Source organism: Rhopilema esculentum, chromosome 10, assembly GCF_057945365.1.
Source record: "Rhopilema esculentum isolate cy_ngs chromosome 10, ASM5794536v1, whole genome shotgun sequence".
Taxonomy (NCBI): domain Eukaryota; kingdom Metazoa; phylum Cnidaria; class Scyphozoa; order Rhizostomeae; family Rhizostomatidae; genus Rhopilema; species Rhopilema esculentum.
The window spans coordinates 911,568-939,214 of NC_142824.1; the positions used below are offsets into that span (position 1 = coordinate 911,568).

At 37.3% G+C, this 27,647-nt stretch overlaps 2 protein-coding genes across 6 annotated transcripts; one reads left to right on the forward strand and one right to left on the reverse strand.

Annotated features, from left to right (window-relative positions):
* Positions 1-2,403: 2,403 nt before the first annotated feature.
* Positions 2,404-12,437, forward strand: LOC148959187 (uncharacterized). 4 transcript variants are annotated; one of them, XM_089110586.1, is made up of 5 exons: positions 2,404-2,561; positions 4,203-4,518; positions 4,803-4,827; positions 5,197-5,348; positions 5,732-12,437. In XM_089110586.1, the coding sequence occupies exons 2-5, from the start codon at positions 4,219-4,221 to the stop codon at positions 6,227-6,229; spliced, it is 975 nt and encodes a 324-aa protein (XP_088966712.1). In that variant the 5' UTR covers positions 2,404-2,561; positions 4,203-4,218; the 3' UTR covers positions 6,230-12,437. The 4 variants fall into 4 exon arrangements, with proteins under 4 accessions (XP_088966712.1, XP_088966711.1, XP_088966710.1 ...); XM_089110585.1 differs by lacking the exon at positions 2,404-2,561 and adding an exon at positions 3,661-3,811; XM_089110584.1 differs by lacking the exon at positions 2,404-2,561 and having other exon boundaries at positions 3,661-4,518.
* A 1,816-nt stretch (positions 12,438-14,253) lies between these two features.
* On the reverse strand, positions 14,254-23,086 carry LOC148959188 (NPC intracellular cholesterol transporter 2-like). Of its 2 annotated transcripts, XM_089110589.1 has the most exons (4): positions 22,954-23,086; positions 21,923-22,027; positions 19,791-19,972; positions 14,254-15,696 (listed from the first exon to the last, which is right to left on the reverse strand). In XM_089110589.1, the coding sequence occupies exons 1-4, from the start codon at positions 23,039-23,041 to the stop codon at positions 15,613-15,615; spliced, it is 459 nt and encodes a 152-aa protein (XP_088966715.1). In that variant the 5' UTR covers positions 23,042-23,086; the 3' UTR covers positions 14,254-15,612. The 2 variants fall into 2 exon arrangements, with proteins under 2 accessions (XP_088966715.1, XP_088966714.1); XM_089110588.1 differs by lacking the exon at positions 14,254-15,696 and having other exon boundaries at positions 18,989-19,972.
* Positions 23,087-27,647: the final 4,561 nt, after the last annotated feature.

The following is a 27,647-nucleotide window of genomic DNA, read 5'->3' on the forward strand; positions in this document are numbered from 1 at the left end:
CAGTACGGACAAAACCTTTCATCTCTTGGAGTTTTGTTTTTACTAAATCGCCCTGTTTCAATTTGAAGATTGTGAGCGCTGATTCTTAGTTTTGCTAATATGCATCTAACAGTGAAATCTTGTATGTAATCAAGATAAGACTCAAATTTGTAAATTGTTTTAAATGAGGCGTATAAATTTAGTTTTTTGTTCTCAGTTATGTGTTCATTCAATCTTCCCAGTACTTCTGACTCGAAATAACTTATAACCTTAGTTTTAATAACTGAACGATTATCCGATTCTTGTATTCCATAGCGTACCCTAAGGTCGCAGGCATGAGATACCCAGTTAGAGTGGCCATAGTCTGCATCCTTTATAAGCATTGCAAAAGCTTTGCTAGCGTAACGTAACATAACTATAGCCCCTACTTTTTGCCCAAAATTCAAAAAATTTACCAATGAATCACCAGTCACGCCACTTTTTATACGCTTTTAGCCGAGTGGATTAGAAACACCCGAAACAATAAGTAACAAATTGTTTACACGCTTACTATGCGAAAGCTATGAAGTTGTTATGTCATAGAGGGGGTGACTCGCGGAGACAAGGATTTTGAAATTCTTTGACATTTCTGTAGCCTTAACACATCTATTAACCGCTGCATCCAAAATTTGGATTTTGTAATGAACGTAATGTAATGGTTTTCTTTAGAGGACGGTGCTCTTTAGAGGAAATACGGTATTTACTGGAAAATCGCTCTACGGTGTTTTGATAACCAGACAAATGATGTAATTAGGGATCGTTCCATATCATTTGTCTCTTTGAGCGCAAGGGCTCTAACCAGGTTTTAATACAAGGGAGGCCACAGTTTTAAGGAAGCGATTCATAAATTGAAATGTATTGTGCCTTTTTCAATCTATTTTTATTGCAAGTGAATTGCTTCTATTTCATGCTGGTAGAAGGTCTTGCTTGAGTAATGTACCATTCTTTTTTCTTAAGACCATTGTCCAAAAGAATCTGTTGTTGAATTTTTGCTGCACTTCAAATGAAAGTTTTTCAAAAATCATTTTTCCTGACATACATGAATATTTCCTTATAGACTTTTCTCTCACTCATCACATTAACTGATCAAACCTGATTTTTCTTCTTTGATATAGTTTTGAAAAATAACCTCACCAGCTGCATACAGTTGACATGATTTTTAACGGTTCTATGAATTCATTGATGATTTATTTTAAACACTTATAAGAACTATACCAACAATATAACATTTAATTTTTGTCAACAAACTTCCTCAATTCTTGACAAAAACTCCAAACCAGGTTTGTAGGTGTGCAGTGTTTTTGCGTCTCGGCCCCCGCCCCTTCATTTTTTTATATCCCTCACTTTTCTCAACGCTCCGTGATGTCTGAAAAACACTGAACTTTGATTGTGGAATGAAACTGCTGAATACAAACCTATCCCTGGAAATTCCTTCTTAACTGACTAATAAGAAGCGCGTTCCCAGGCACGCCGGAGTCGGAGGGGGCTGGGGGTGGCTATGGCCCACTCCTTTTTTGCCGAACTTTGATGCTCAGGTAGTGATCTTAAAGATAATGGGGGAAAACAACCATAAAGATTTTCCAATCTGTCTAGAGCCCCCTCCCACTCAGAAATGTGCTCCGGCGTCTTCACCCCAAACAAAGCTTGACATGTCTCGCTCTCGTAGTAAGCAGTTGCTCGCATTGAACAAAAAAAAGCAAAGTAAAATTTGCTGTAGACATGAAATGTTTATGAAACCAAACCAAGGATATGGACGACCATGCTTTTGTCATCGAAATTGATTGCCAGTTTAAGCGAACCTCTGTTTAAAGGCGGAGATTCGTTTGATTCTCTGTCCGACAAGATGATTAATTTTGCAGAGAAAAATTGAATAAGCAATGTATAACAGGTGGCTAAGCAGTAGGTAAATTAGAAAAGTGTTTTGCTTGTTTTAAACAGCAGTCTCGTTTTTTCAATTAACAGGCGGTAATGCCTTTCTTCTCACTCCCAATTTTGACGCACAAGGCATAGGTAATACATTTCTGTTCATTTTTTGCCCTTATTTTAGGTTCAAAAATCTGTGCACGAAAATGTCACAATATGTAGATCAAGATGTCTCTTAATTTCGATTATATTTTCTACGTCTATGATTACAGGGATAATTCATAAAAAGCATGCTTTAATGAATTTGATTTATCTCGTGTTAAAAATGTAACCGAAAGCCTAGCAATACAAAGAAGTTAAGCAGAACTTTCTAAAGCCGAATGACCCAATGACAGTCGTCACTTGAATTTCAAATCACAGCTTCTGAGTAATTCAGCATTGAAGTGATAAAAGCGAACACTGAAGAAAAATCTATAATTGATATTGACTGAAAGGGATAATTAGCTGGCTCTTTCATTTAAGTGCTAATTTCAATACTGAAGACAACATTTTAGTAAAATGTCAGCGATAAAGCTTTTATAGGTCACACAAGAGGTGATAATTTTCAATGTGAAGGGCTACAATGCTAGACAAGTTCATAATACATAAAAAACATTATTTCAATGCTGCTCTAGATGCAGGTAAGTGCAGATGACATTGCTGCTTTCTTCAGCAGATTTACCATTTTCAGCTTGAAGACCAATGTATGACATAGAACCATAAAAATTGAACAATCTAACATTCGGATAAAAATTTATGACGATGTCAGCATTTTGTGCTACGATTTCAGGGCTAGTTTTTCTCGTTGTTCTCAGATTTCTCCGTTCATTTCTCCGTTCATTTCTCCGTTCATTTCTCCGTTCATTTCTCCGTTCATTGAGCCTAACTAGTGCACCTATGCAGTTAGTTTAAGTTTTAAATGATTGATTAACGTAAAATTACAGTTGGTATAAGCATATATCTGATATCATGTTTGGAACGTTTTTCATCTGAGATTGTTTTGTTGAAACTTTTTCGTCTGGAACTTTTCGATTTCAATGTAAACAGAGTTTTGATTCGAGCTGCGATGACTCTGAATGAAGCTCTATTTGATCTTTTTTGACAACATCACTTGAAGTCATGCCTTTTCTTGAACGAAGAAGGGGTGGCACTTTTTGATGGTACTATGCGGGCAAAATATCCTCCAAAATTTAAAAATGATACCCTCGTCTCAAGCTCAAAATTTGAATTCTGATAATATTCATCGGCGTTTCGAGAAAAGAATGCACCCATTCATTTTCTCAAAAAACCCAACGTTTGGAGTTACGAAGAAAGGCCAGTCAAACATTGATAAATAAACATATCTATGATTACGGCTCTTAAATTCCCCCCAAAAAGATTGCCTTTATAATTTTACTTATTTCCTTGTAGCTCCATACTATACTTTCAGTTAGAACTTTTCAACCTAAGGAGGTCAAAAAATTCTTTACTCGTAAGTTAGGTTTACTGCCGCAACAGCATTTTGACTTGTGACTCAAGAACATAAAATTTGCATTTAAAGGACTTGCAAAACAGGAGTATAATCTCTAAATGAAGAGTATTTTTCCTCCCTTAAGATCACGAGGCTGCGTTGATGCAGCTGTAAAGAATTGTGCATTATCCCCCGTCTAAATGCTACTTCGCAGCATGTGTGAGCCATCTCATTTTCGTCATTTAATTTACTTCTTACTCAGAAATTAATAATCTAGCCATGACCAGGCACAAACAACAAAACAATGATAAGATAATATGTTTGCGATTCTTTGATTGAAAGAAAACAACAGCCACCCGAAAGACTTTTGAAGGAATTTTGGGAAGGCTTCAGTCTTTTACTTCAGTACCTGCTTTGATGAGATTAAGATGAAAATGTTTGGTAAGATAACTCTTTAGTATAACTGTGTATTAGCAAAGCCATACAGTAAAATGAAATCGTCTTTCTTGTTTGAATGTAAATATTCTTCTTGCTAAAGAAGCAGAAACAGTTTAAACTGAGTAGAGATAAATTGAAACGTACATGCGGGAAAGAAAACTCCTATGATTCTCTTGTCTAATTTTATAAAGAAAATCAATTTGGCTTCTCAGATTTTTTTTGTATCTTGGAAATACCTCAACAAATTGGCGGAGAAATATTGCAAGGCGACGGGTGAATGAACGGCGCACATGATGTGATTGGTGGAAGAAGATCGCAAGGTGTTGAGTGAATGAGCGTGGATGTAAATATTCTATGTTAGTTATCTGATTCGGTCGTTATTTTACATCTGTAGTTCATGTTCTGCCAAAATGATGACAAGAATTCCGAGTCTGGCAGTATTTGCATTCTTGATTGTTGCTGCAACTTGCAACAAAGCGTCCGTAACAACCTACATCAAGAATAAAAAGTTTTCATGCCCCGATGTCGATAAAAAGATTTACAAAGCAGCTAGTGAAATGCAGTGCGTTCATAAGTGCCTGAGATACGACAAGTGTACCACAATTAACTATAATGCTGCTAATGATGCAAAGGAGAACTGTGAAGTATTTTCAAGCAGTAGTTGCTCAACAACTGCTATTTCAAGTCACTGGACGGGAATAGTCATTCAGGTTAGCAATTTGTTAGTTTTTATAACCACGCATGCTTTTTTTTCTTGTTGTGAAAATCAAGCCATTTGCCATCACAAAGTTCTCCATACTGAACTGCCGTTTCTTCAATAAGTACCTTGAACGTTTCTATATCCAAGTTTCTACGTTTCTACATTATCAACGTTTCTACAGAACATTTCTACATTTCAACGCTATTTCTTGAAGTCATAACGTGAAGATTGGAATAATTTGTTTTCTAAACTTATGATATTGAATGAAAGCTTAAATATTTCTTTATGTTCCAGCAGCAAACGTCTTCAGAGCCAAAAGGTAATCAGAAATTTTGTCTTGTATTGCAACAGCGTCTTAAATTTTAGATTTTTCTTGTTGATGTTAAATCGTTAATTCTTTGTTGATTCATTAAATCCTTTCGCACGAAGCTTCTTAGTGTTTTCTTCATATTTTTCAAAAAACCTTAAATAAAGAGTCATTTAAATTTTTGTCCCGTAATTTGAAAAAAATCTAGATTGATAAATAGTTTTTGACAACTTTAATACGAAAGCATTTAGCAAGAACGATGCTATGATGTCAAAAAGTCCTATTTAGTATTCTCTTTCGCTTTGATTTCTAAAAATGCATCAAAGTGCTTTGGCTTAGCGTTTTGTATCACTAACACATTAGAATGTGTTCTTTTCTTAGTATATGACAGTTGCAAGGAAATATTTTCGAATGGAGCAGTGACGTCTGGCGTATACAGGCTGAAATCTGGTCTTCATTTTTGCAACATGAGTAATGTTGGTAGCTGCGGAGGTGGCGGCTGGACACTTGCAATGAAAGTTGATGGCTCAAAGGTCTGTTGCTGTCAATTCCATGGTTATTTTGAATTGATCTAATTTTGATAAACTTAAAATTGTTTTGAAGGAAAGTCTTTTTGAAATGGGACATGTCGAAGGAATCAAGTAGACACGATCAAGACATCTGCTAACTCGGAAGAGCTTCTTTGTCATTTGCTAACTAACCAATCGAGAAAGCAATTCTCTATGCCGACCTTTCTATACCGACCTTATAAAATTCATTTACTTTGATAATTGTTTTCTTATAAAAGCGAACAAAATTATTAAAGCATTTCTATTTTTAAATCTATTTTTTAAGCATTTTGTTATGTAGCAATTGCACAAATTTTTGCTTATGTTTAGCGTTCCTTTTTTGCATCCCTTTTTGCATTTATCCATAGACTACATTCAAAGCCTCTTCTGCATACTGGACAAACAACGAAATTTTTGACGTAGAAAATGGCATCAAATCATTTTACGAAAATGAGGCAAAGTTTCCTGCTTTCAACAATGTGTCTTTTGATGAAATGTGCATCGGTATGAATGTGGCATCGGCCGTCAATTGGATTAAATTACCAATCAATGCTGCCTCGTTGCTTGCAATTTTCAAACCGGGGACCTATGTACAGACAACAATTGGAAGATCTACCTGGAAATCACTGATAGCTTCTTCGTCCTTGCAGCTTAACTGTAACCACGAGGGACTGAATGTCAAGAGTTCAGGAAACACGCTAATGACGAGAATTGGTATAATTGCAAACCAGGAAAATGAATGCGCTTCTCCTGACTCCTTTGTCGGGCTGGGAGGAATTTGGAGCTCTTGTTGCAACAAAGCCTCATTGAGTCCAGATAATGGGGATAAAAACACGCTTGGCATGGGCTATATTCTTGTTAGATAAAAGTACGGAGCAGACTCTAAAGGAAAGACAAATCTAACTGTCCTGTAAATTGGCTAAATGCTAAGCTAACACTTGAACCCAGAAAAGTACTTCTTATTTCGATGTTTCGCTTCTGAAAGTATGTGCAAGCATCTCTATATCAGATCTTGTCCGCTCATATGCAAATGTTTTTGACAGTATTTGGCAAGTTCGCTATCGATTGTGCAACATTTTAGTTCCTGTTTCTCGGAGTGGAAATTTCTAGTAACACTATGATTCTGATGTCTCGTAGACGCTCGAATCCGGGTACTTTCTATCCAATTGCCCTAAATATTTCTGTGGAAAAAGGGTATTTGCATCCGCAATGAAATTGCACGAGTTAGAAAACCAATGTTCATACGTTCAGACAGGCCTCGTTTTCATGCTGCTAGCGATATCGACAAAGGAAAACCTTTTAAACAGATAACATGGAAAAGAAGACCAGTGACCCTTCTTATTTATCTGCCATTTATTATTTATCCTTCATTGCTTTTTTAAATCAGAGTTGTAGTTTTCTTCAATTTTCAGCAAAAACACTTCATTAAGAATATGTGAGATGAAATTTTAGAGAAAAATCTAATATACACAAGATATGAATTAATGTATTCAAACTTTTCCATCGTGTTTAAAAATCTTCACTGAAGCTTTTTTGTTTAATTTCCTCATATCTTGTTCAATCTTTTTTCAAGAAACATTTTGTTTCTACACAAAAATTTTATAAAATGCTTTCATTTTTATTTTTCTCCTCCAAGTAAGAGCCTTTTCCAATTTTCAGGCTGTATTGGTTCTTATTGGATAAGGGTCTAATCCCACTATTTAGCCTGTGAATTTTTATATGCGGGTACTAATGTATTGTCATGATAGTAGTGTAATTTTTAATTGATTGTGAATGATGAAGAATCATCCAGTTATGTGGGACTTTGGCGGAGGTATAGTTCGTATACATCAAGAGATTATAGAAGCAAGATAGGTCTGCCACCACGACGTTTGCTTCAATACAACCACCTTTTGCATTACATAGAAGTCTTGCATCTATAATTAAAAAAGGTTGTTTTTCTTGTGTTTAACCATCGAGATAAAAGGGTTGTTGAATTGAAACGCCTTAAAAAGACGGTTTCCGAATTACAGGGGAATCATAACAACACCAGGTGATAACCAAAGTGGTTATGCAATCTGTAGCATAGCGGTCAAATCTTTGATTGGCTGAGAGCTCTGTTCGCTACAATGTTCTAAGCCAATCAGCACATAGGATTCGGGAAAATTTCAAGGGTGCGTTTTCGTCAATTTTCCCGCCGTTTTCAAATTTTATTAGATCCCAGTCTTACCGGGTGAGTGTATTCGCCATTTTCATCACATAAAATTAGTAAAAATGGTAAATTGTCTTTGGACAATCATGATTGAAATTACTTTGGGTTGTTGCTGGAAAATTTTTCACTTTTATGAAATCAATTTTGATTCCAGAGGACAAAGATACATTTATTGAGTTCGAGGGTGAATATGAATGCCTTCGTGCCGTTGCGGTAATTACATTGGCGATCACCGCCGAATCTAAGGCTGAACAGTGAGTGCATCTTTGACGGGATTATGAACCATTTCTAGATTTAAGGTAAGTATATAATTGATTTTATCTAAATGTGAAATGTCTAAAGCACTTTGGGTGGGGAGAGGTAAAAACGTAATTTACCTGAATCTCGACACCAAATTTAGCGATCATTTGCAAGGTGTTTTTTTATATTATTCTTTGCGATCAAACAGTGGCGCCAATATAGGTTAAATAGCAACGCATGATGATGAACTGGACAAAAAATAAAGTGGAAATTTGCTTTGTAGAGGCGTGCAATGTTTTTTGTAGAAAGTGTGGTAAAAACACGCTGAAATGGCGAAAATGGGCCTAATTCTAGCTCCGAAGCGATTTTGTTGTGAGAATCCTGTGTGCTGATTGGCTTAGAACATGGTAGCGAACAAAGCTCTCAGCCAATCAAAGATTTCACCGCTATGCTGCAATCTGTAATGTTTCCTTTTCAACAGATATCATTTGAACTTTCCGATCTTTTTTGCTACATACAGATGTTTCTGAGACGAAGTCTAGCATAATGCATTTCAATTTTCAATTTTTCTTCCAAGCTTCTTTCCTAAATCGCGTTAAAGTAGAAAGAAGCATTCGATGCGAAAATTGAATATAAAACTAGTAAGCATTACAATATTGGTGAATAAACAGGCTTGGTTACAGAAATAAAGAAGCGAGAGTCTTTTATTTAACACTACAATAATCATTTTAAAGCACTGTGTTCCAATAAATCGAATTAATTCCCAAACATTAACCCATAATTCTCAAAATCCATGGCTCAGCATTTTGAAGTTTCTTGGCTCTCTTTAAATTGCTTCCAGTGATTCGCTTACACAAATCAGTTGTTACCCAAAGGTGGTGATAAAAGTCCTCATTATTCCTCGCCATTCCTAGTTATTCCTTGTTATTCCTCATTATCCCCCGTTATTTCCCGTTTAGTAATACCTAAATATAATGAGCCGTAGAGCTTAATTGCTAAAATCAATTTGGCATATTAGTCAAAAGGAGATCTGAAGAATTCTCACCAAACATTTGTTAATTCAGCTCCACAAACAGTTGTATAATCAAAGAGATGATTCTAAATCAAACAGTTATACGCTCATAGCGTTTACCAACGGTAAATGATGTTGGAAATCGTGCCCCGGGGGTTTTACAACTATTATTTGTGCTGCTGTTTGCTGCAATGAAGTGTTGTGAAGGCTATATCATTATTTCGTTCATGCGAAGGCAAGATTTATGTGACTCTGTTCAACTTCTTCAATTCTTAGCATCGAATCTTTTTCAGAGTCGTTTTAACAGCTGCTTCCCTCTATTTTCTATGAACTTATAAAAATATTTACATTCAATCGGTAATGAAAGGGCCAATGTTTACAAGAAGCAAATTCAAATTCTTCAAATTCTGGATGCTAGTAAAACTTTCCTGTTTCATCAGCGAGCAATTTCGTATTTTTAATGGGAGTGGCAGGTCCTTAACCAGAAGAATGAAAAGCAAGGAGCTCGAAGCGGATGTTTGTAGGACACCGTTAGTAAGTTGCTTTTTTTCAAAGAGACAGTACTTCTCCTGCCTATAACCTCTGACTGAAATAGGACGAAAATAGTTTCAACAAAATTGCAGAAACACCATACTCTTTTAACATCTAAAACAAAGAAGAATGGCTAACTGCATCGAAGTTTTTCGTAGTCACTAAACATCAGATTGTTGTGGCTGAAAACCAATAAGGGCTTGAATGGTAATGTATACAAAAGTACTTGACCTAGAATCACATCCTTTATCATAATTGTTATTGCTGGTATTATATCAGGGATAAGGTAGGAGAAAAGTGACTAGATTTTTTGCAAGTGAACATACTTTCACTAATCTAATTTGCCACAGCCGAGAGGTGTTTCAACCGATTTGTGCAAATATGTGCAATAATCCAAATCTGCATTACATAAAATAACAATAAGTTATGAACGAGGTTGCTTATTAAACTAAAAAGGGATTAATTAAACTGACAATGGAAATTGCCGATCAAAGTAAACAGTTTGCCTACTGAAGCCACATTTACAAGATCAATTTTTCTTTGGCAATTTTCCTTCGCAAGTTTTTTTGCCGGTGTAGATAAGCAACAAGTTTTCTTTGACAACTTTTTCTTGACAAGTTTTAATTGCATGGGTATACAGACAACTAGTCTCCTTGACAATAGCTATTTGCTCTGACAATCCTTTTGGCCAGCAGAGTTTTTATGTGAGTCCTGGAATTTCCTCCTTTAACATATTTATGAGTTCCTCATTCTTTTTGATGTTCTTACTTTTTTAACTGTCTGCCTTTGTGTCTGTCCCAAAGGCTTTCACGGCTTTGCAGAGCTTCTAATAGCATTGATGTTCCTTGACTGGTCCAGTTCAACTTCGTGGCAGCAATGAGATAAAAAAACAAGCAATTTCGCGAAAAGACGAGTCTGGAATCGAGTCAAATGTGTCAAGTTTACTTGTCAAGTCATCTACACGGGCAAGTTTTACATATGACAATCTACTTGACAAATACATTTGCTAAAAAAACTAGCACGCCAGATTTGAGTCATTCCATTACTCCTGAAAGAATTATTAGCAGCCCTATAAGAAGCGTGCTTTTGAAAACAATAACCGCTCCTTAATAAAAACATACTCTAGAATTATAGAGCTGTTTTGCATTGGAAAGAAACAACAAGACAACAAGTTGTAGACGATGACACAGAGTATCTGAAAATTATCATAGACACAAACCTTACAAGGACAATCAAATTCAAGTCATTCAAAAATATACACAGATATTTCCATAAAATGACAGCCTGGTAGATGTATATATCGGGACGAAGTAAAATCGTTTTAATGCAAAAAATATTGCTGCTCATCAGCGCTGTCGCTAGTTATTTTGCTGGAGGAAAGTACCTTGCTCTCATTTTCACAAAACTAAGTTGATGAACCATCCTTTATTTACTGAAAAAAATTAAAATTCGCCGACAAAGTACCTCTAGATGGCACAAAACAAAGCAAATTTTTAGCTAGCATTATAGCTTTGTACTTATAGCGTGTAATAAAAACATTGCGTTACTTTTACCATTTTTCTAAAGTGTTCTCAATTACTTGGCAACATCCATTAGGTTTTCAATAGAAAACATAAGACCCAGTCAGGGAAAATCAAATTTAGACCTCGATTTACAAAATCTATTACCCCAAACTTTAAATAGCCAAAGAAGCTCCTATTATCTTACGTTCATGTCAAACCCCCTTTGAATGTCAGGAACGTTATATAATTGCTCAGTTTTGGTGTTTCATAAAAACAAGAGGGTATGGTCAATTGAGAAATTGCAGCTCCAAAAAAAGTTAACAGGCGTTGTCGAAATAAGACTCCTATAGATTACAGTCAATAAAAAAAGCAAGCTTAAAAAGTTAAAAAAAATCAGAAAATTAGGAAAACAGACAGAACGTTTAATTCTGGTTTGGAAACATTTAAAAAATGCACATTTTTTCAGTTCAAATTCAATATTGAAGCGATAACAAGACAAGCGATGGGCCTAAGCAGAAGAAATACAACAGAAATGTAATATATATTGTGAGTTGTGAGGAAAAATATAATATAAGAATCTATTAGCCATTTTTGGATTTTTTTAACAAAGAATGCCCCCGGTGCTTGTTTCGTTTTGTATTTAGTTTTAGCTGTTGGTTGAGGAAAAGTACGAAAAGAAGCCTTTTGTGTGTTTAAATTATGTACCGAGCTTTTCTTGACGGCCAAAGCCTTAATGATTGTTAAATTTTATGCCTTAGAGCCATGGTAAAATAAACACAAGCAGCTCCCCAGGTCGTTGATCCTTAATTAATGTATCATTAAAGCTCTTTAAGTCCCCCTCTCTATTAGACCTCCCTTACCAAGGACAAAATCTAAAATAAGCCCCACTCTCTATTAAGTCCCCCTTCTTTGGCCCCTGATGTTAAACAAAGAAAACATGCGCATCGAGTTGGTCTCTTAATGGATAAGATGATGATAAGATCATGTGCATTAGAAGTCAAGAGGATACTGATGTCGATTCTTTCGAAGAAATTGAATTTTTTTAGAAGACGTCTCACGGCTATCAATTGATCCTGGTGAATCTGATGAGGACATTATAATTGATAAATTTCAATAAACTTTCGCAGCTGCTAACACTTGTATGACGTTTTATAACTAAAAAATTCATAAGAACATTTTTGTAAATTTTTTTATAACCAGTGGCGTGCCGAGGGGCTTTTGAATGGGGGGTGTAACATGAGAAATTTACCGACAGGGTTACAAACAAATAGATCTTTTTAAATCTTTTTGTGCAATTAAAATTTAAAACCAGCTGTTTGGTTTGCAACAATTTATATGTAAAAACAAAACGGTCAACAGCACTTTCTATGCGAAAAGGCAGTCGTAATCTAATTCTAATAGGCAGACGTAATCTAAATACGTAATCTAAACGTAATCTAAATACGTAATCGAAAAGGCAGACGTAATCTAAATACCGACACACTGTTATAGTTGTGTAAACTTTTACCAACAGGCAAAAACTTACCGATGGCTTCTACAAAAAGTGGGGGGGGGGGGTGTGACACACATCGGCACGCACCTGTTTATAACATAACATTTTAATAAGCCCCCTCTCTTTCAAACCCCCCTCTAGGACTGAAAAAATAAATAAGTTTCCCTGGGACATCTCAAAGTTTACGGTATGCCATTACAAATACATTGTGTATGTTTTTGAGGACCTGCTTTCTCAGGTAGTGCTGCCCAATTGCTAAAATATTCTGGGTCTTGAAGATTTTGGATTTATTGGGTATCATATGACCAAGGATGATTTTAATCTATAAATACTTTCATGTTTCTTCTGCTGAAAGCTTTATCCGTAGAACTTTTGATATTTTGATCGAAGTTTCCTTGCTTTCGTTAAATAATCAAAAAAATCTAATTTACTTGTATATTTAGTAAGCTTTTTTGCTATGAGCCAGTCAGAAACTTTCTGTAATTTAGATTTCACTACTTATTCCAAGAGAAATACATTTCTATGGGCATAGAAAATGCTTGCATCATTGGAAAACAAGTGAAATTTAAGAATCTTAGAGAAAGCAAAGGTTCCGATTGGAGCCAGCTCAAGGCAATTTTAGAAAATCCATTAAAACTGCAATTTTCGATTAAGCTTTCATGGTATCAAATCTCTTCATAAGATCAGAAAATATACAGGAAACGAACTTGAACTTTAATGGAGATCACATTCTGACCAGGAATCGATCATTCTTTTTCCGACCTTAAAACTGATATTTGTCTCTAATTTTTTCTCATTTTGTCATTATTTTGGATACTAAGATAGCATGTGGTACGATTGATAGCAATGATCTAAATCCCTTCTCATATAAAATTTGAGCATTTCGCCGCTCAGACATCCGTACTGCGCATGCTCATTATCAGAGGCGTCGTGGCGAATGAATTCTAGAGGGGGGCAGGAACAAAATTTTCCGACAAAATTTCTTTGATTTATTTAAATAAAATAAAAGCATTTCATGGAAGTGCAAGGGGGGGGGGGGGGTAAAAAAACTTACAACTTTTGCCTTAGCTGCAAAGATATTTAAAAGTGCACTTTTTATCTTGTCTCTGTTTCTTTCGTACTTTTACAGTGAACGTCACTGGCATCCGTAAATCAGGACGAGGGTAGAATTAAGTTACTACCTGAGGCGGCACCATGGTTGCCGCCGAAGGGGAAAATATTTTATTATCGAATGCTTCGAATTCGCCGGAAAGTGCATTCTTTGAAGCAAATTTTAAAGACAAAATCTTATTTGTAAATAAAATATCCACTTGTGGAAAGCGATAGTCTAGATCGACCTTTTCCTTGTTTTACCTTACGCAACATAACTGCATAAATTTTCAAATTTGGGACAAAATTTTTAAAAATCTGACGATAGGCATAAAATTGGCACTATTCCGGTCTTCAATAGCAAATGAAGATATAATTAGTGACTAATATTTACCAATTTCTAAAAACAAATTTGGCCCTTGAGGATTCGGATTTTAATTGACAAAATCCGAGCAGCAAATCACTCTATGGTAGGAATCGGTAAATCCTGAGAAATCATTTTGATTTTTGGAAATCTAGTATTTTCTTTACAAAAATGAATTGCCTCGCGAAATTACGGTAAGTACTTTAGTCCAAGTAATTCATGTTACTAAAAGTTTGAGAATTACTAACAGCTCAAGCTTGATTTTCCGACAAAACAATGATTTTTCCAAAAATCCGTCAAATTTTTAAAGCAAAGGGGGCCACGGCCTTCTGCCCCCCCCCCCCCGGCCACGACGCCCCTGCTCCTTACGCAAACGATTGCAGATAGGCCTCATCTCGTAATGCCCTTAGTTCGTATTTCTAAAGTTCCTAAGTAAAGACTGAGACATCTTCCAACAAGAACAAAACGGTAACACAGTGGATACCCGAGCTTTCCCCGATTAAACCAAACCATATGCACGAAATACCATATCACATAAACAATTATGTACGTAGTAGTATGTAATTTTCAAAAAATCAATGCTGGAATACCGTAATCGTTCGAAAAAGCGCCCGGGCGCTTATTTAATTCTTCTGCTGTTAAGGGGGGGTGGCGATTATTCGAGATGGGCGCTTATTCGAAAAGGGCGCTTATAAAATATTTCTTTAAAAATAAGGATTAGAGATTCAAAGTTCAGCTCTCTTTTTCAGGAGAACAAAAGTCAAACACGTAAATACCCCATAAAAAATTAATTGTTAGTACTCTACAAAATATCAATATCTTCGGCACTTTCATGGTCTTCATCGACGATTAATTCCTTAGGACAGGCGCTACAAGGCTGACCTTCTTTGAAGCAGGTGATCTCATTATCCTGGCTCCCATCGGTCGAACACGATAATGCATACGAAACGCAAGATTTTTGAATATGAATTCGAATAAGTGCCCACCCTAGAACAAGGGGGCGCTTATTCGAGAGGGGCGCTTGTAAAATTATTTTCTTAAAAGAGTGGCGCTTATTTGACAGGGGGCACTAATTTGACAGGGGCGCTTATTTGAGAGGGGCGCATATTCGAACGATTACGGTAGCCCCGTACCACAAATTATCTAAAAATAAAAACAACGAGCCTCGGCAGATAATCTGGTTCTCATAAAAATCGTATTGCTTAAAAGTTGTGTGCATTGGATCAACTCATTATCCGAATAAAACACTATTTTCAAAGAAAAAAAACGCATGTCCAGCCACATCTGTGTCTATGGTCGAGCCACAGGGCAGATGGTTCCAATCAAGGCGAAGAATGTGATGGTCAAACGAATTTATCAAATAATAATTTCTTTAAGGTTAATCAACATTTAATATATGTGCGACTTTGAAAAGTGTGTGACAAATCAAACAGTATAGGACAAGAAATTATATTAAAAATAATATGTTAAAGGCAAGAAAAAGATAGAGAGTATGACGTCAGAAAAAAAAAGCAAAATGTTGGAAGATAATTAGCAAGGGCGCAAGAAAATAGGAAAAGTAAAATTTATTGCTAATCAAAAGCTTCAACGTCTAAAGAAAATACTGACTGTTGCGAAGAACACTGGTTGCTGATAAAAATCTAGTCTACCAAAATTCACAATAATCTTTCAAACTTCATTTGTGTATATGCTGACTCTTGCAAACCGTCGAATCTCAGGATCATTAGTTGCAACAATCAAGTTTCTGATATATTTCTGCTACGTTGTAAAATCATTTTATATTTCATCATCAATCATAAACGTTTTATTTCAAGCTCTTTTTGGAAGCTTATTTAATTTGGAGAGCAATCTCGACGCAAACTAATGCACTCTTTGTCTGGTCCACCAAAGACAACTTTGCAAGCAGCTTCAGCTACAAAAAGAAAAGTGAGTTGTTACTTTTAACCGAAAGGAGGCAGCCTCTCATCTACAATCTGGATACAAATTCTGTGGTGAGAGGGAGACACAGGTTCGGGCTCACTTTTTCTAAAGAATCGTGAAACGAATATTTTCCGGAACTGACACTCAAGAATAGCAGTTTAAGTTCAATGTTTTATAGCAATGATAACAAAAAACAAAAATGACAAGCCGTAAACAGTTTTAAGATTGTAGATTCTGAATTGAGGGTTTCTCAACTTTCCTGCAAAGGCTAGTAGTTCCTTCGGCGGACGAGTGTATTTTCAATGAGAATATAATCGATGACACGGGGGAAGTCAAGGCGAATTTTTCAAACTTGTCTTGTTGGGATTTCTATTGTTTAGGGCTATTATTCTATCCATTCGTCTGGACCAATGAGAAAGTGGGTGATATGCACGTTCGCAGAAGGGTCAAGTCTCACATCTCATGGCGCTTCACGGCATTTAATCCTTGGAGCCACAAAACAATTTTTTGGGGGAGGGGCACAAAATTTAGATTTGCCGACAATAGGGTGTGGCTTTAGGGCGTAGTTGGGATAAGGGTGTGGCTAAATTCTTAATTTAAAGCCACGCCCCATATTATTTGCAAGTCTTAAAAGACTCCACACTTAGAAACACCAACCAATACGCGACGCGATTTGTCACGACTATAAAAAAGAACTGCTAACAGTAACGGAAGAACTACACTCTTTATTAGAATAATTTTATGAGAACACAAGCCTCAAACTCGTCAAAAGGGTTCGAATGCTCTTCTTTCTGAACCTTGACGATGTTGCTATCCATTTTTTCAATAAATGTGAAGGATGAAATGACTTGTATATAGCTGATACCAAGGACCGAGATACCGGGGGCCGGGGGGGGGGTATTAAAATAACTTAAGTAGCATAAGTTAACCTCAAAATTAACCTGGTCTAGTCTCCCTCACGGGTGCAAAAACAGGAAAACACATCGCACGATCCCAAAAATGCAAGAGATCTCAAATCTAGCAACTTGGCCAAGTTCCATCTATTTCTGAGGAGCTGCAGCTTTGAAAGTGACTTCGGGACAAAGTACTGATCAAGGGTGTAGATAGTAACAGTGGCGATGCCAAGGGGGTATGGGAGGTAGTTACTTTTGTCAAAACATGGTCCACACGTTTCTGCTAGAAATTGATTAAAGAGCGCTCGATAGGGGTAAATCATCTAAGGAAAATTAGCCTGGTACTAAACACAGCACTGAGCCACACAAAATGGGCGTGGTCTCCCTGGTCACACCCATTTCCCTCCTACTCTGCAGTAGCTGGCGCCGTTACTACGTAGTAACCAATGTTGCTGTACTAAACTCTTTTTTATTAGAACAATTTTATAAGAACACGAGCCTCAAAATTGGTCAAAAGTTAAGAACAAATTAAGAACAAGTTCAGGCTGAGCTACTGTAAAATGCAGTTTTGAACAACATTTTATCTTAAAAACGATGAATTTTAGCCATTTCTGGTGGGGGCTTTTTCGGTGAATATTCGAACAGCTTGAAGGTTGTCTCAATAGGGCCTGAAAACCTCCCTAGAGCGAAAAAGCTAGCAATCGCAGTGCTTCTACCATATTGATTTAAGAACAAACTAAGAACAATTCAGCCTCAGATTTTGGAAATTGAGAACAGTCGGCCTGAACTTAAACTTACTGGTTCTTATAAACAAGAGTGTATAACATGAATAAATAGACATAATCTCTCTAAATCAGGTTCACTGAAGTATCGGGTCACAAATAAATTCGTAACCTATAATTGTCAGATGTACCCGACACCCCCTCAACCCCCCCCCCCCCTCCACACCGTGTAAAAAAGTTCAAATGACCCTCCTGGAAACAATAATTTCTCACGATGTCTCTTTGCCTCTGTACAAGACAACACCCCCTCGCTACTGGGAGGGAATGTTCGTTTGAGTAAAAACAATTTATAACCAGATTTACAAAAATTTTTGTTTCTGAGTTGGGCGAGCAGTAAGAGTTTAAGACCTGTAACTTTAATTTTGTTTCAAGCTACTCTTCAAACAGGCAAGGGGCTTTTGTAGAAGATCGTAAAAAAACAAAAAAGAACAAAGGATAAAAGAGGAGGCCGACCTATCGATCGTACGACCGGGTGAAAGTCCAGTCGTCAGTGAGGTGAGTCTATGGCCCTATAGTGCTCTATGAGGTCCAATTTCACTCATGACAAGTTGGCTGACTAGGTAAACGGGAAGAGAGACGCTCCGAAGAAGGATAGCAAAAGGCTGATCACAGTGATTTTCAATCTCAGTAAAGGTAAGCAAGAATTATTAGCCTCCCCTATGACTGCCAATACAAAGAGTAAGACATGCATAAGTTCTTTCTTCCAGAAGAGTTCTCCTCTTGGGGTCAGAATTTTCGTAACAGGATCTTGAACTCAGACCGAAAATTTTGGACCTATAATAAATTATGGAAAACCTAGAACAAACATTTGAGTCTGCTGCACACCCAAGGATATTGAAAGCATTTGTAACAAATTTCGTAAAACTTCGTAGACCTGAAATAATTAAGTCATAGACGCAAGAAAAACTTACCCTAGTTCCAGCAATTAAATGTTGATGCACCTGAGAAAGGGCCAAGAAATCTTGGATTTGTCTAAGACACCCCGTTTTCACAAGGACAACAGCCAGGTCAGATAATCAAAAGGTCAATCAACAAATAAATAAAGAAAAGCATCTTTATAAAATGGCGAGAAGGGAGGGGCAAGACACCTGGGATTTGTTGTAACAGGCACCCAGACTGCAAAGTTTGGGTATGCGCGGGGAACGCGTTCCCCGCGCAATAATTTTTTGCTCAAATCCCGTCAGCGCATTTTTTGCAAATTTAGATTAATCCGAGCAGTTGGAACATGGACTTTCGTGTGAATTCCGCGCATAGCCTAATCTCGAGCCCTAAAAGTGCTATTTAAAAATGAAATCCCGCAGCTTTCAGCCTGTCACTTTGCAACATGATTTGTTCCAGCGCAAGCGTAAGCGACAGATGCTTTTGCTTATGCTTTTATAAAATTATGTCAGAAAATTAGTAATTCTGGCCGTTGCTACCCCAGACAAACCACAGGGTGTGTTGTACTCATTAATATATAAAAAATTGCATGATCTCTTCTGTTCTGTATGTTTTTAATACAACCAGCACCACTTGCAGGGTCCCCAGCACAACTTTATTGGAAAACAAAATTGCTTTTCTGCTAAAGCTTTTTAATTTGACCTTGCAACCCTACCCCCCCCCCCTCGACTTCAAACTTGTGCCAAAGCCCATGCTTGCCAAGAGAGAAAAAGATGGGACCTGTGATGCTTTCATTAAATCTGTGATTGTTTTTATTGTTGCTCAGGTGGACATCCACTTTACAGTATAGATGGAAAAGGGTAATGTGGAACGGTAAATGGCACAGAACATTGTTGCCTAGCAATTTCAATTTCTTTGGCCGCCTTTGTTGAAAAGGAGAAAGAAGGCAACTTTTATTCTTCTTGAAAAGAAGATTTTAATATGAACGAAGAAAGAATTATATACCAGAAGATATTGTGAATAAAAAAAGATTTTCAAGAAAAAAAGCACAAGGGAGAATTCCATCTTCTTTTTAAAGATATATGCTTTTTGAAAGGGAATACTTTTTCAAGTATTTCAGAATGACTATGCTCAGCATGAAGCACTTTTGCAGCTTGCCGCTGATGTTATGATGTGATGCCTCAATTGTAATTGGTTGAGGAGTAAACGAATGTGAATGAATTATCACATACTGAAATTAACATACTGAGAAATTTTCATTGGCTGCTATTTTCAAAAACAGAAAGTGATTTTGTAAGTGTACTGTTTTTAAATGTCGAAAAATCTTCTGCACACGCTGTTATGGGACCCTCTTGTTAAGGGGCCTAGGGCAATCTGCACCTGCCCCCTCCCCTGGCACGGCTGAGCATACCCTTGGGTTAATATATTGAGAAACAGTTTAAAGGAACCCAAAGAACTCTGGAAAAATATGTGCTATATGATATAAAAAGATGAGAATAGATTGTTTGCTCAAAAAAAAGAGGAAACATTACCGATGGATAGGAGTGTCTGACAGGCAATTGCATTGTGTAATGCTGCTGCTGTCCTTTCTTCAAAGGGCATTTCAAACCACTGCCTGGCCAGCTGCATGCGTCTGGGTGTGGGACTGGAAATGGCAGGGGCACACCACCGATGATGCCCTGGAGATTCACTGCAACACTTTTGATGTCTTTTTCTGTGTAGACAAAGAATCTTACATATCATTGTCTCAAGTTCAAACCTTATCAAATATTCTTGACATCTTCTTATGGCAAAATTCTATGTGTTCTACATGTTTAGAATCAAAACATCATTAGTGACTTGTATAGGATATCTATGTAAACACAAGCATTCCTCCACACACTCATTTTTTATAAGAAACAAAGGTCAATGCTACATACTCCAGTTTCTTACAAAGCTTCAGAAAGTTTTTAATAAACAGTGATACTTGTAAGTCTCTTTACTTTGAAGTCATTAAATCTTAAAATTTGACTTGATTTTAATTTAAAGTTTTAACAATTTTTTTCAGCTGAAACTTGAGGAGGAGGGGTTTCACCGCTGCAAACTGGGAGTTTCACCAATTTTTATATCTTTTCAAATGCACATCACTTTTCTCTCAAAAAATGTTGCTATTATGCAAATGCTGTACTTAGATAAGGGAAGTGTATTAAGTTTTATGCTCACAAGCCAATCAGATTGATAGATTTAAAAAAAATTTGAGCTCTCAGTTTTTCAGTATTCAATTGTTTCTTAATTTTCTTGCTTTGGGGACTGAGGCTTTGAATGAATGTATATTGGGTGTGACTTAGACACCCCTGTTTTCATGATGGCATCAGATAGACCTGGTTATCAGACAGTCAATGAACATAAAGTGACACGCAATACAAAATCTGTGCAAGACAAGGCATAGTTCTTTAAGGGGGCATAGTTCATTGTTCTTTGGGAGGCAGGGGAAGTGGGGTTTGTCGCAAACCTTTTAGTTTAAAAATCAAAAGACCTCACCCAACACCTTTCTTTTTCTCGTAAGCATCTATAGATTTTGTCAGAAAATGAGAAAATTTAGGGACACTCTCATGTATGCTTTTTTCTAAATCAAAGTTTACATATTTAAACCTGTTAAATTTGCCATTTTTTTTCCTTAAGGTATTCACATATTGGCAGAGGAAGAGCTCTCACAGTTAGGTATGTATGAAGGAGCTGTTTTTGTTGGAAAGGCATGCAAAGACATTTTGTGCTATTATGAAGCCATCAAATTGACCAGATTGAATCCACATTTGAGATGCAGCAGTTTAGTAAATGTAGGTTTGATAGCTGATGTATAAATAAAAAGACAAAACTACCATTATATCCTCATTATACTTGATGTACAGTTTAATTCTTTAATGACAGAACAGCTGTGGAAAAAAGGTTATCTTCTTGTGAAGTAATGTGAAACTCAAATTCTGCCTTTTATGTATCACACGATTTTATTCAGTATATTGTTTCCACAGACCAGCCAAAAAAGGATGCATATTTTTGGTGGAAACTTTAATGGGGAAGGGAATTTTTATAATTAACTGGACTTTTAAATTTTGACTCTGTATCTCACTCCTTTCTTTCCTTTTCTTCTTTGTACACAAGCAAGTTTTCTGCAAAGCTACTAAATGGCTTCACAAACTTTCCATCTCTGAACAGAAAGGTTTTGGAACAATGTTGCCAAAGATCAAGACTGTGACATGCCTTGTGGCAACTGGAGATTTCAGATTTTTGTTGAGAAAAACAAGAGATTTGGCTAAAAACAGGGAGATCCCTAGAATTTGTTGAATTTATAAACAACATCTGTCAAAAAAAGTCATGTTGGAAAAACAGTTAATGACAACAATTATCGTGGGTAGGGTCTTGCTAATGGTTTTTAATGTTTTCATTAATTTGTAAACACTACCAAAAAACTTTGTCACGGAGAAAGTCATTTCAATCATTTTTGTTTTAAGAAAACCTCTGCTGAAAGACTAGAAATACAGGGAGAAAATCGGAAAAAAACTAGGAGACCGGGATAAAGCAAGCAAAACCTGGAACCTCCCAGCAAAATCAGGATAGTTGACAGGTCTAAAAAGATTGACAGGTTGACAGGTTGACAGATAAAAATCAAAGTCATATCTATACAAACCTGGGGTGAAATGGACATCAATTGTTTCATTGCTGCCTTTTATCAAAACACACGGTTGGGAAGTGCAGGGGCTAACATCAACCTCAGAAATAATGCTTTTTGAGCCTGCAAAAAAGTATGCAATGGTGGGTTGGTGTTGTGAAAATTTTGAAAAGCTACCAGTTAAAGTTGAAAAGCACAGTCCAGTACAGGGCAGTCAATATGTTACCATATAGTAAACATCTGACTGATAAACAAAATTGTGATTAAAGAAATTTCTCCTGTGCATAATTTGTCTTAAAGTTAAAACAAAATATCAAATACAGGGACCATTGACAAAAATTTTATGCAATGGCATTCAAGCTCCTTGGATCACATGACAAACTTGCATCAGCAAACATAGTAAACTTCAAACTACCTACTGTATGTAGTTTTTCTTTTTGTAAAAAAATTGTTGTTTGTGGTTCATGTATTAGATATAAATGTAGTAGTTAATTATTGCTGTGAATAAAATGTTTGAGTTTGAATTTGTATCAGAGAATAGAGAATTCAAAGCATAAATTATTTTTAGAATAATTTACTCATAGAGAGCAAAATATTTCCAATGGTGCAGTATAGTTTTATAGTTTTGCAGTATAGTATTACTGCAAAGGTGCAGTAATGTAAAGTGGTTTCAAGAAAAATGGAGTCCCACCCAATTAGCAAGCATTGTTTTAGAAATTGGAGGAAGCATGTGCCCCGGCTCCACAAACCACTCACAATAATGTGCAGAATAGCAGAACTTGGTAGTGTTTTTTCAAGTCTACTGTACTTATCGGTTGATTGCGCAATAGTGCCAAAATGGGACGGATACAGAATCGACAATAGGCCATAGTTGCTCCGGGAAGTGGGTGGTGGTCTTCTTCTGCAATGTGCTTCCTTTTATTCAAATTTGGCCTGCATGTCAACAAATGCCGGCTTTTGGAAAAGAATAGATAAGTTTTATTTTTAAAAAAAATTTGCTTCACTTTGTTAAAAAAGCTGATAATAAAAAAAGAAGAAATTCAACTCACCGCAGTCCTTGTATTTCACCATCATGGCTTGCGAAATACCGATAAAAAACACAAGTGTTATGAGAACTTTTGCGATTGATTTCGCCATTTCTGATTTGGACGAGTGTACAGTCAATCTCTTAGCCAACCTAAAAACCAAGTGTTTTTGTGGACAACTGGTTTACTTTTACATCACGCGTCAGTAAACCGGCTGTTGTTGACGTATGGCTTAATGTCAACCGGCCTATATAAGGACATTTGGGGGACATGGATCCCGCAGCTGTACATGTGCTGGCAAAAGAATTGCATATGCTAACCATTGTTTGCGCGACCATACACGCGGCAGCAAATTTTATGTGGAGGGGGGTAACGATGAACGCTTGCAGTTTATACTGTACTGAGGGGCTCGTCAAGGGACGCCGGAAGAGCTGCAAGGCAGGGGGGAAGCGTTAAGAAAAAGGCCAAAACAAAAGCAAAGTGAAAAAATTTGCGAGGGCAATTGGGCAACCGCCCCTGTACGCTCCCATCCCCCGCCGTTTCTGCACGGACCAACAAAAAAGCTCGCCATAGCGGCGGTTCGTTGTAGTGGAGGTTCGTTATAGTGAGGGTACGTTATACAGGAAGTATTCAAGAAGGGACAAAGTTTTTATATCGTAAAAGTGTTATTGCACTGTATTTGCGATAAAAACCAGCGAAACCTGGTGAAATTATCACAAACGTGATGAAATTGTTTGGCACGTTTTAACGTACCTACACCTGGAACTACAGAGAGACAGTTTTGTCGTGTCAGGAAATCGAACCATAGACACTTGGACCTGTATTTCACGACCATAATCACGGAGCCATTCTCCCTTTCTGCGTTGCGTTCCCACTAACCACTTGTAAAACTGATAATTTTAAATACGGGTCTCGGAGTTTTAACCAAGAAATCTTGTTACTCACCTATGGGTTAGTGGCAGGCCTTATTTTAGGAAATTTTATCACTGCACAATCAGGGTGGTTTTGTGTACATTTAGTTTTAAATGTTAGTCTAAATCAGGAAGTGTTGGGTATAGAGTGAATATTGCATGCTTAAGTCACATGCCTATTAGCAATAGTGCCTTTACGTCAATAGGGCCTTAGTTCCTCATACCTCCATTACTCAGAGTGAGTCAGGTATGATGCATAGTCTTCTAAGCCTATCAGCATACAGGTACGTTTGGGTTTAGCATCCTTTTGCCACATAAGGGTAATTTCACTAAGGGTATATCTAAGGGTATCTCCTAATACACTCACTTGCAACATAAATGTGGCTCGAGAGTTCGTAATTCCCACCCTCCACTCAACTTCTACATGTGACTAAGCTACCTCTTCCTGCCCATTATTACAATATTCTACTAATAATTAATTAATTTGTTAATGCTGATTATTGTAGCTTATTGTTGTTTGTAGCTTAAAGTATTGTAATTGTTTTGTTTGGAATGAGAATTCACTGTATACCCAACACTGTCTTGTTTTTTAACACATATCTGATTTAGATAAAAAGATTACCTCTAGAGGTAGGCTGTCCAAAGTGCGTGTCAGAGGCACGCATGCAATAACCGGGGATCTGGGGGGGGCGTTGTAAACCCTACAGTGGGTCCAGGACAGAGCCCTGGCAGGGGTTCAGGGGGCAGAGCCCCCGGAAGCTCATTAGATTTTGCAATCTCTGAGGCCTTAAAATGGCTTAAGATCCTGAAAATTATCTTTCTGTACGATGATATAAAAGCACAAGAAATACAGATATAGCCAACCCACTAGCAGAATATCCCTGGGTAACCAACCCACTAGCAGAAAATGACAGTCAGCAAAATGTTCTCACGTGCCGCTAAATTTGAGTGAATGTTTTTAATACCATCATGACTCTTTTTACCCTCTGCATGAAGGGAATACTGCCTCAATCAAGTCCATATTAAGTATTTTGGAGCAGTGAAATGATCAAAGAAAGGGAGAGAAAAGACGCAGAAAAGGATATGAGAAAACGTTTTTAAAACATAGTAACTGTGAACTATTATACACCAGAAAGTGTTGATTTGTTTGCTTCGCTTTTCATACTATTACCGTTATGTTCTGTTTGTTTATTTTTTGTTACTTTTTGTCCTTTGAATTCTTTATGTTGCTGTTTCAACTAATTTACTGTATCACTGCACAATTTTCCATTTATCATGGCCATTTTGGACTTATCACTGCGAAAATTGGTTATCACCTGAGCCTTAAAATAAGGCCTGGTTAGTGGACACGCCAAACCCGATAAGGATAAGCTTTGGCCAACTAACACCAAAAGCGTTTTTCAATGAATTCCAGGACTTTTGCTGCAAGCTACTATTCCTCTCACAGCTCTGAGTGCTTTGGTTTCTGTTTTAAATTCTCTAAATCTGATTTACCTGAAAAGTGGAATTTCAATCTGGATACATTTCAACCCAGCTTAGTAGAAACGAGTAAACTGGCGTTTCCATTAACACACTTTGAAAACGGATACATTTCAGCCTGTTTTTGTTTTAGGGCTCATGGGGGCTAAGAAGGCTTGGAAGGGCTAAGCCCCTCTTGTTAAAACCGAGAATTGGCAAATTTCTACTTTTGTCATTGTTTTTCGCAACATTTTGTGCAAGAGGCCCCTCTCCTGATATTTTGATAGCTCTACACCACTGGCTACCATGACCCTCCAACTATCCCAAAATCTGAGTTTTGGTTTGTTGTCATGGTCCTAGATAAAACTAAGGGGCTAATAGTAGAGATGGGCCCCCAGAACCACCTCTACAGTGTTTTTAAAGGGACACCATCCCTCTTTCCAGGAGTTCTTCCGCCCGAAGCCGTTGACCCCTCAAGTCTTAGCTCCTCCGCCCTCCTTGCCGGTCTCCCGCTGAGTTAGCCGTTGGCCATCGCTCGTAGCCCTGAGCTAGGGAACCCTGTCAGGTGGTACAAGTCGGGTCAGGCCGGACCTGTAAGCTAGTGGAGGGAAGGGACGCTTTAATTCCCAATTCATGTCCTGTCGGAGCATGCCACTTTACTCTACTGTTGAGAAAAAGCCAACCTAAGGACCGAGATAAAGGGGGGCCGGGGGGCCCTGCCCCCTATATGCCCCCTATGAAAACCGGGTCATCGGGAACCATCGGCGATCATCCCCGATCATCGCAAAAGTCAAAATAGTTTGACTTAAGCCTGGTTTTTATATATCGTAACCCGTCGGCGATGATCCCGATGCACAGCAGCCTGATGGTCGAGGACGATCCCCGATGCTATAAACAATATTGACTTTTGCGATGATCGGGGATGATCGCCGATGGTTCCCGATGACCCGGTTTTCATATGTCATAAACCATCGCAGACTGTCATAGACCATCGGGAAGCTGCGTCGGGGATCATCGCCGACGAATTGCGTTATATGAAAACCAGCCTTTACCCGACGCTTCCCGACGAACAATAGTAAAGAGTACAATGGATCAGGAATGTTTTGTCAAAAGTGAGTTCATATATCAGCAGCCATATTCCCAAACTCTCATCAAAATTATAGTTTTGGCGCTTCAATATTGTTTATAGCATCAGGGATCGTCCCCGACCATCGGGGATGATCCCCGACCGTCGGGGATGGTCCCTGACCATCAGGAATGCTGTGCATCGGGGATCATCGCCGACGGGTTACGATATATGAAAACCAGGCTTTAGTGTACCTGCGTCTCTGACACTTTAAACTCTGCAGGATAATTGTCAACACGTATTACTTGGATTGCATGAACTAGAGTTTTCTTGCTGTTGCTATTTACCGTATTTTGGCGGGAAATCACTTCCCTTTCCGAATCGTTGCCTAAATGGCCACCACGTCAAAGTTAGGGAAAGGAACTTTGAACTATTTTTTAAAAAGCAGCGAGAAAGAACTGCTGTTTCCAGCAAGTTATGAAATAATCAAGATAACAATGGACTGATCGAATCAAGTAAGGATCAGGGAGATGGGAATATAATTGCAGTTTCTACACGCAATAGCGTTTTAGGCCTTTGCCTAGTGAACGAGAAAAATGACAAAAATCAAACAGAAACCACTTATAAACTCCAATACTAAGAACAAATCATTTTAGAGACTTTTTGTCGTAGATAGTCTAAGAAATCTAATGTCATATCTTTGTTTAAATCTGATATTTCTTTGAAATTCTCAGTACAAATACAATTATGTAGCTTCTTATAAGAAATAGCTCTTTTGCCACTTATTTTTAAAAAAATTGTTGTTTGTTAAAATTTGTTTTGTTGGAAGTCGGTGAGGTTACTTATTAATCATCAATCTTTTTGTTGTTTTGTTGAAAAGATTACTACATAGTTAAGCAGATATTAATGATATTAATGTTTTAGATTTTTTGGTTTTGCAGATAAGGAATCCAGTTGTTGCTGCCTTAGTTCGTCACATTTAATGATCTTAAAATGTGTGATCATTTAACCTCTTTAAAATAAAAATTTTTTCAGTAATAAAACTTTTCTCACAACCAAAATTAATTTGGTTTGGCACTGCCGGTGACAGCTATTGTTATATATATTCAGCAGGGATCCCCCCGGACCGTCAAATTTGCCGAAAATTAATCATTAATTTGCCAACAGGTTTGAAAATTTGCCGACCAGGCATCCCTTGATGACAAAACTTCTACGCTTTTGAAATATGATTTTTTGCAAGGGTGTCTCGCACCCCTCACGCCCCCTTTCGTGTCGGCCCTTCT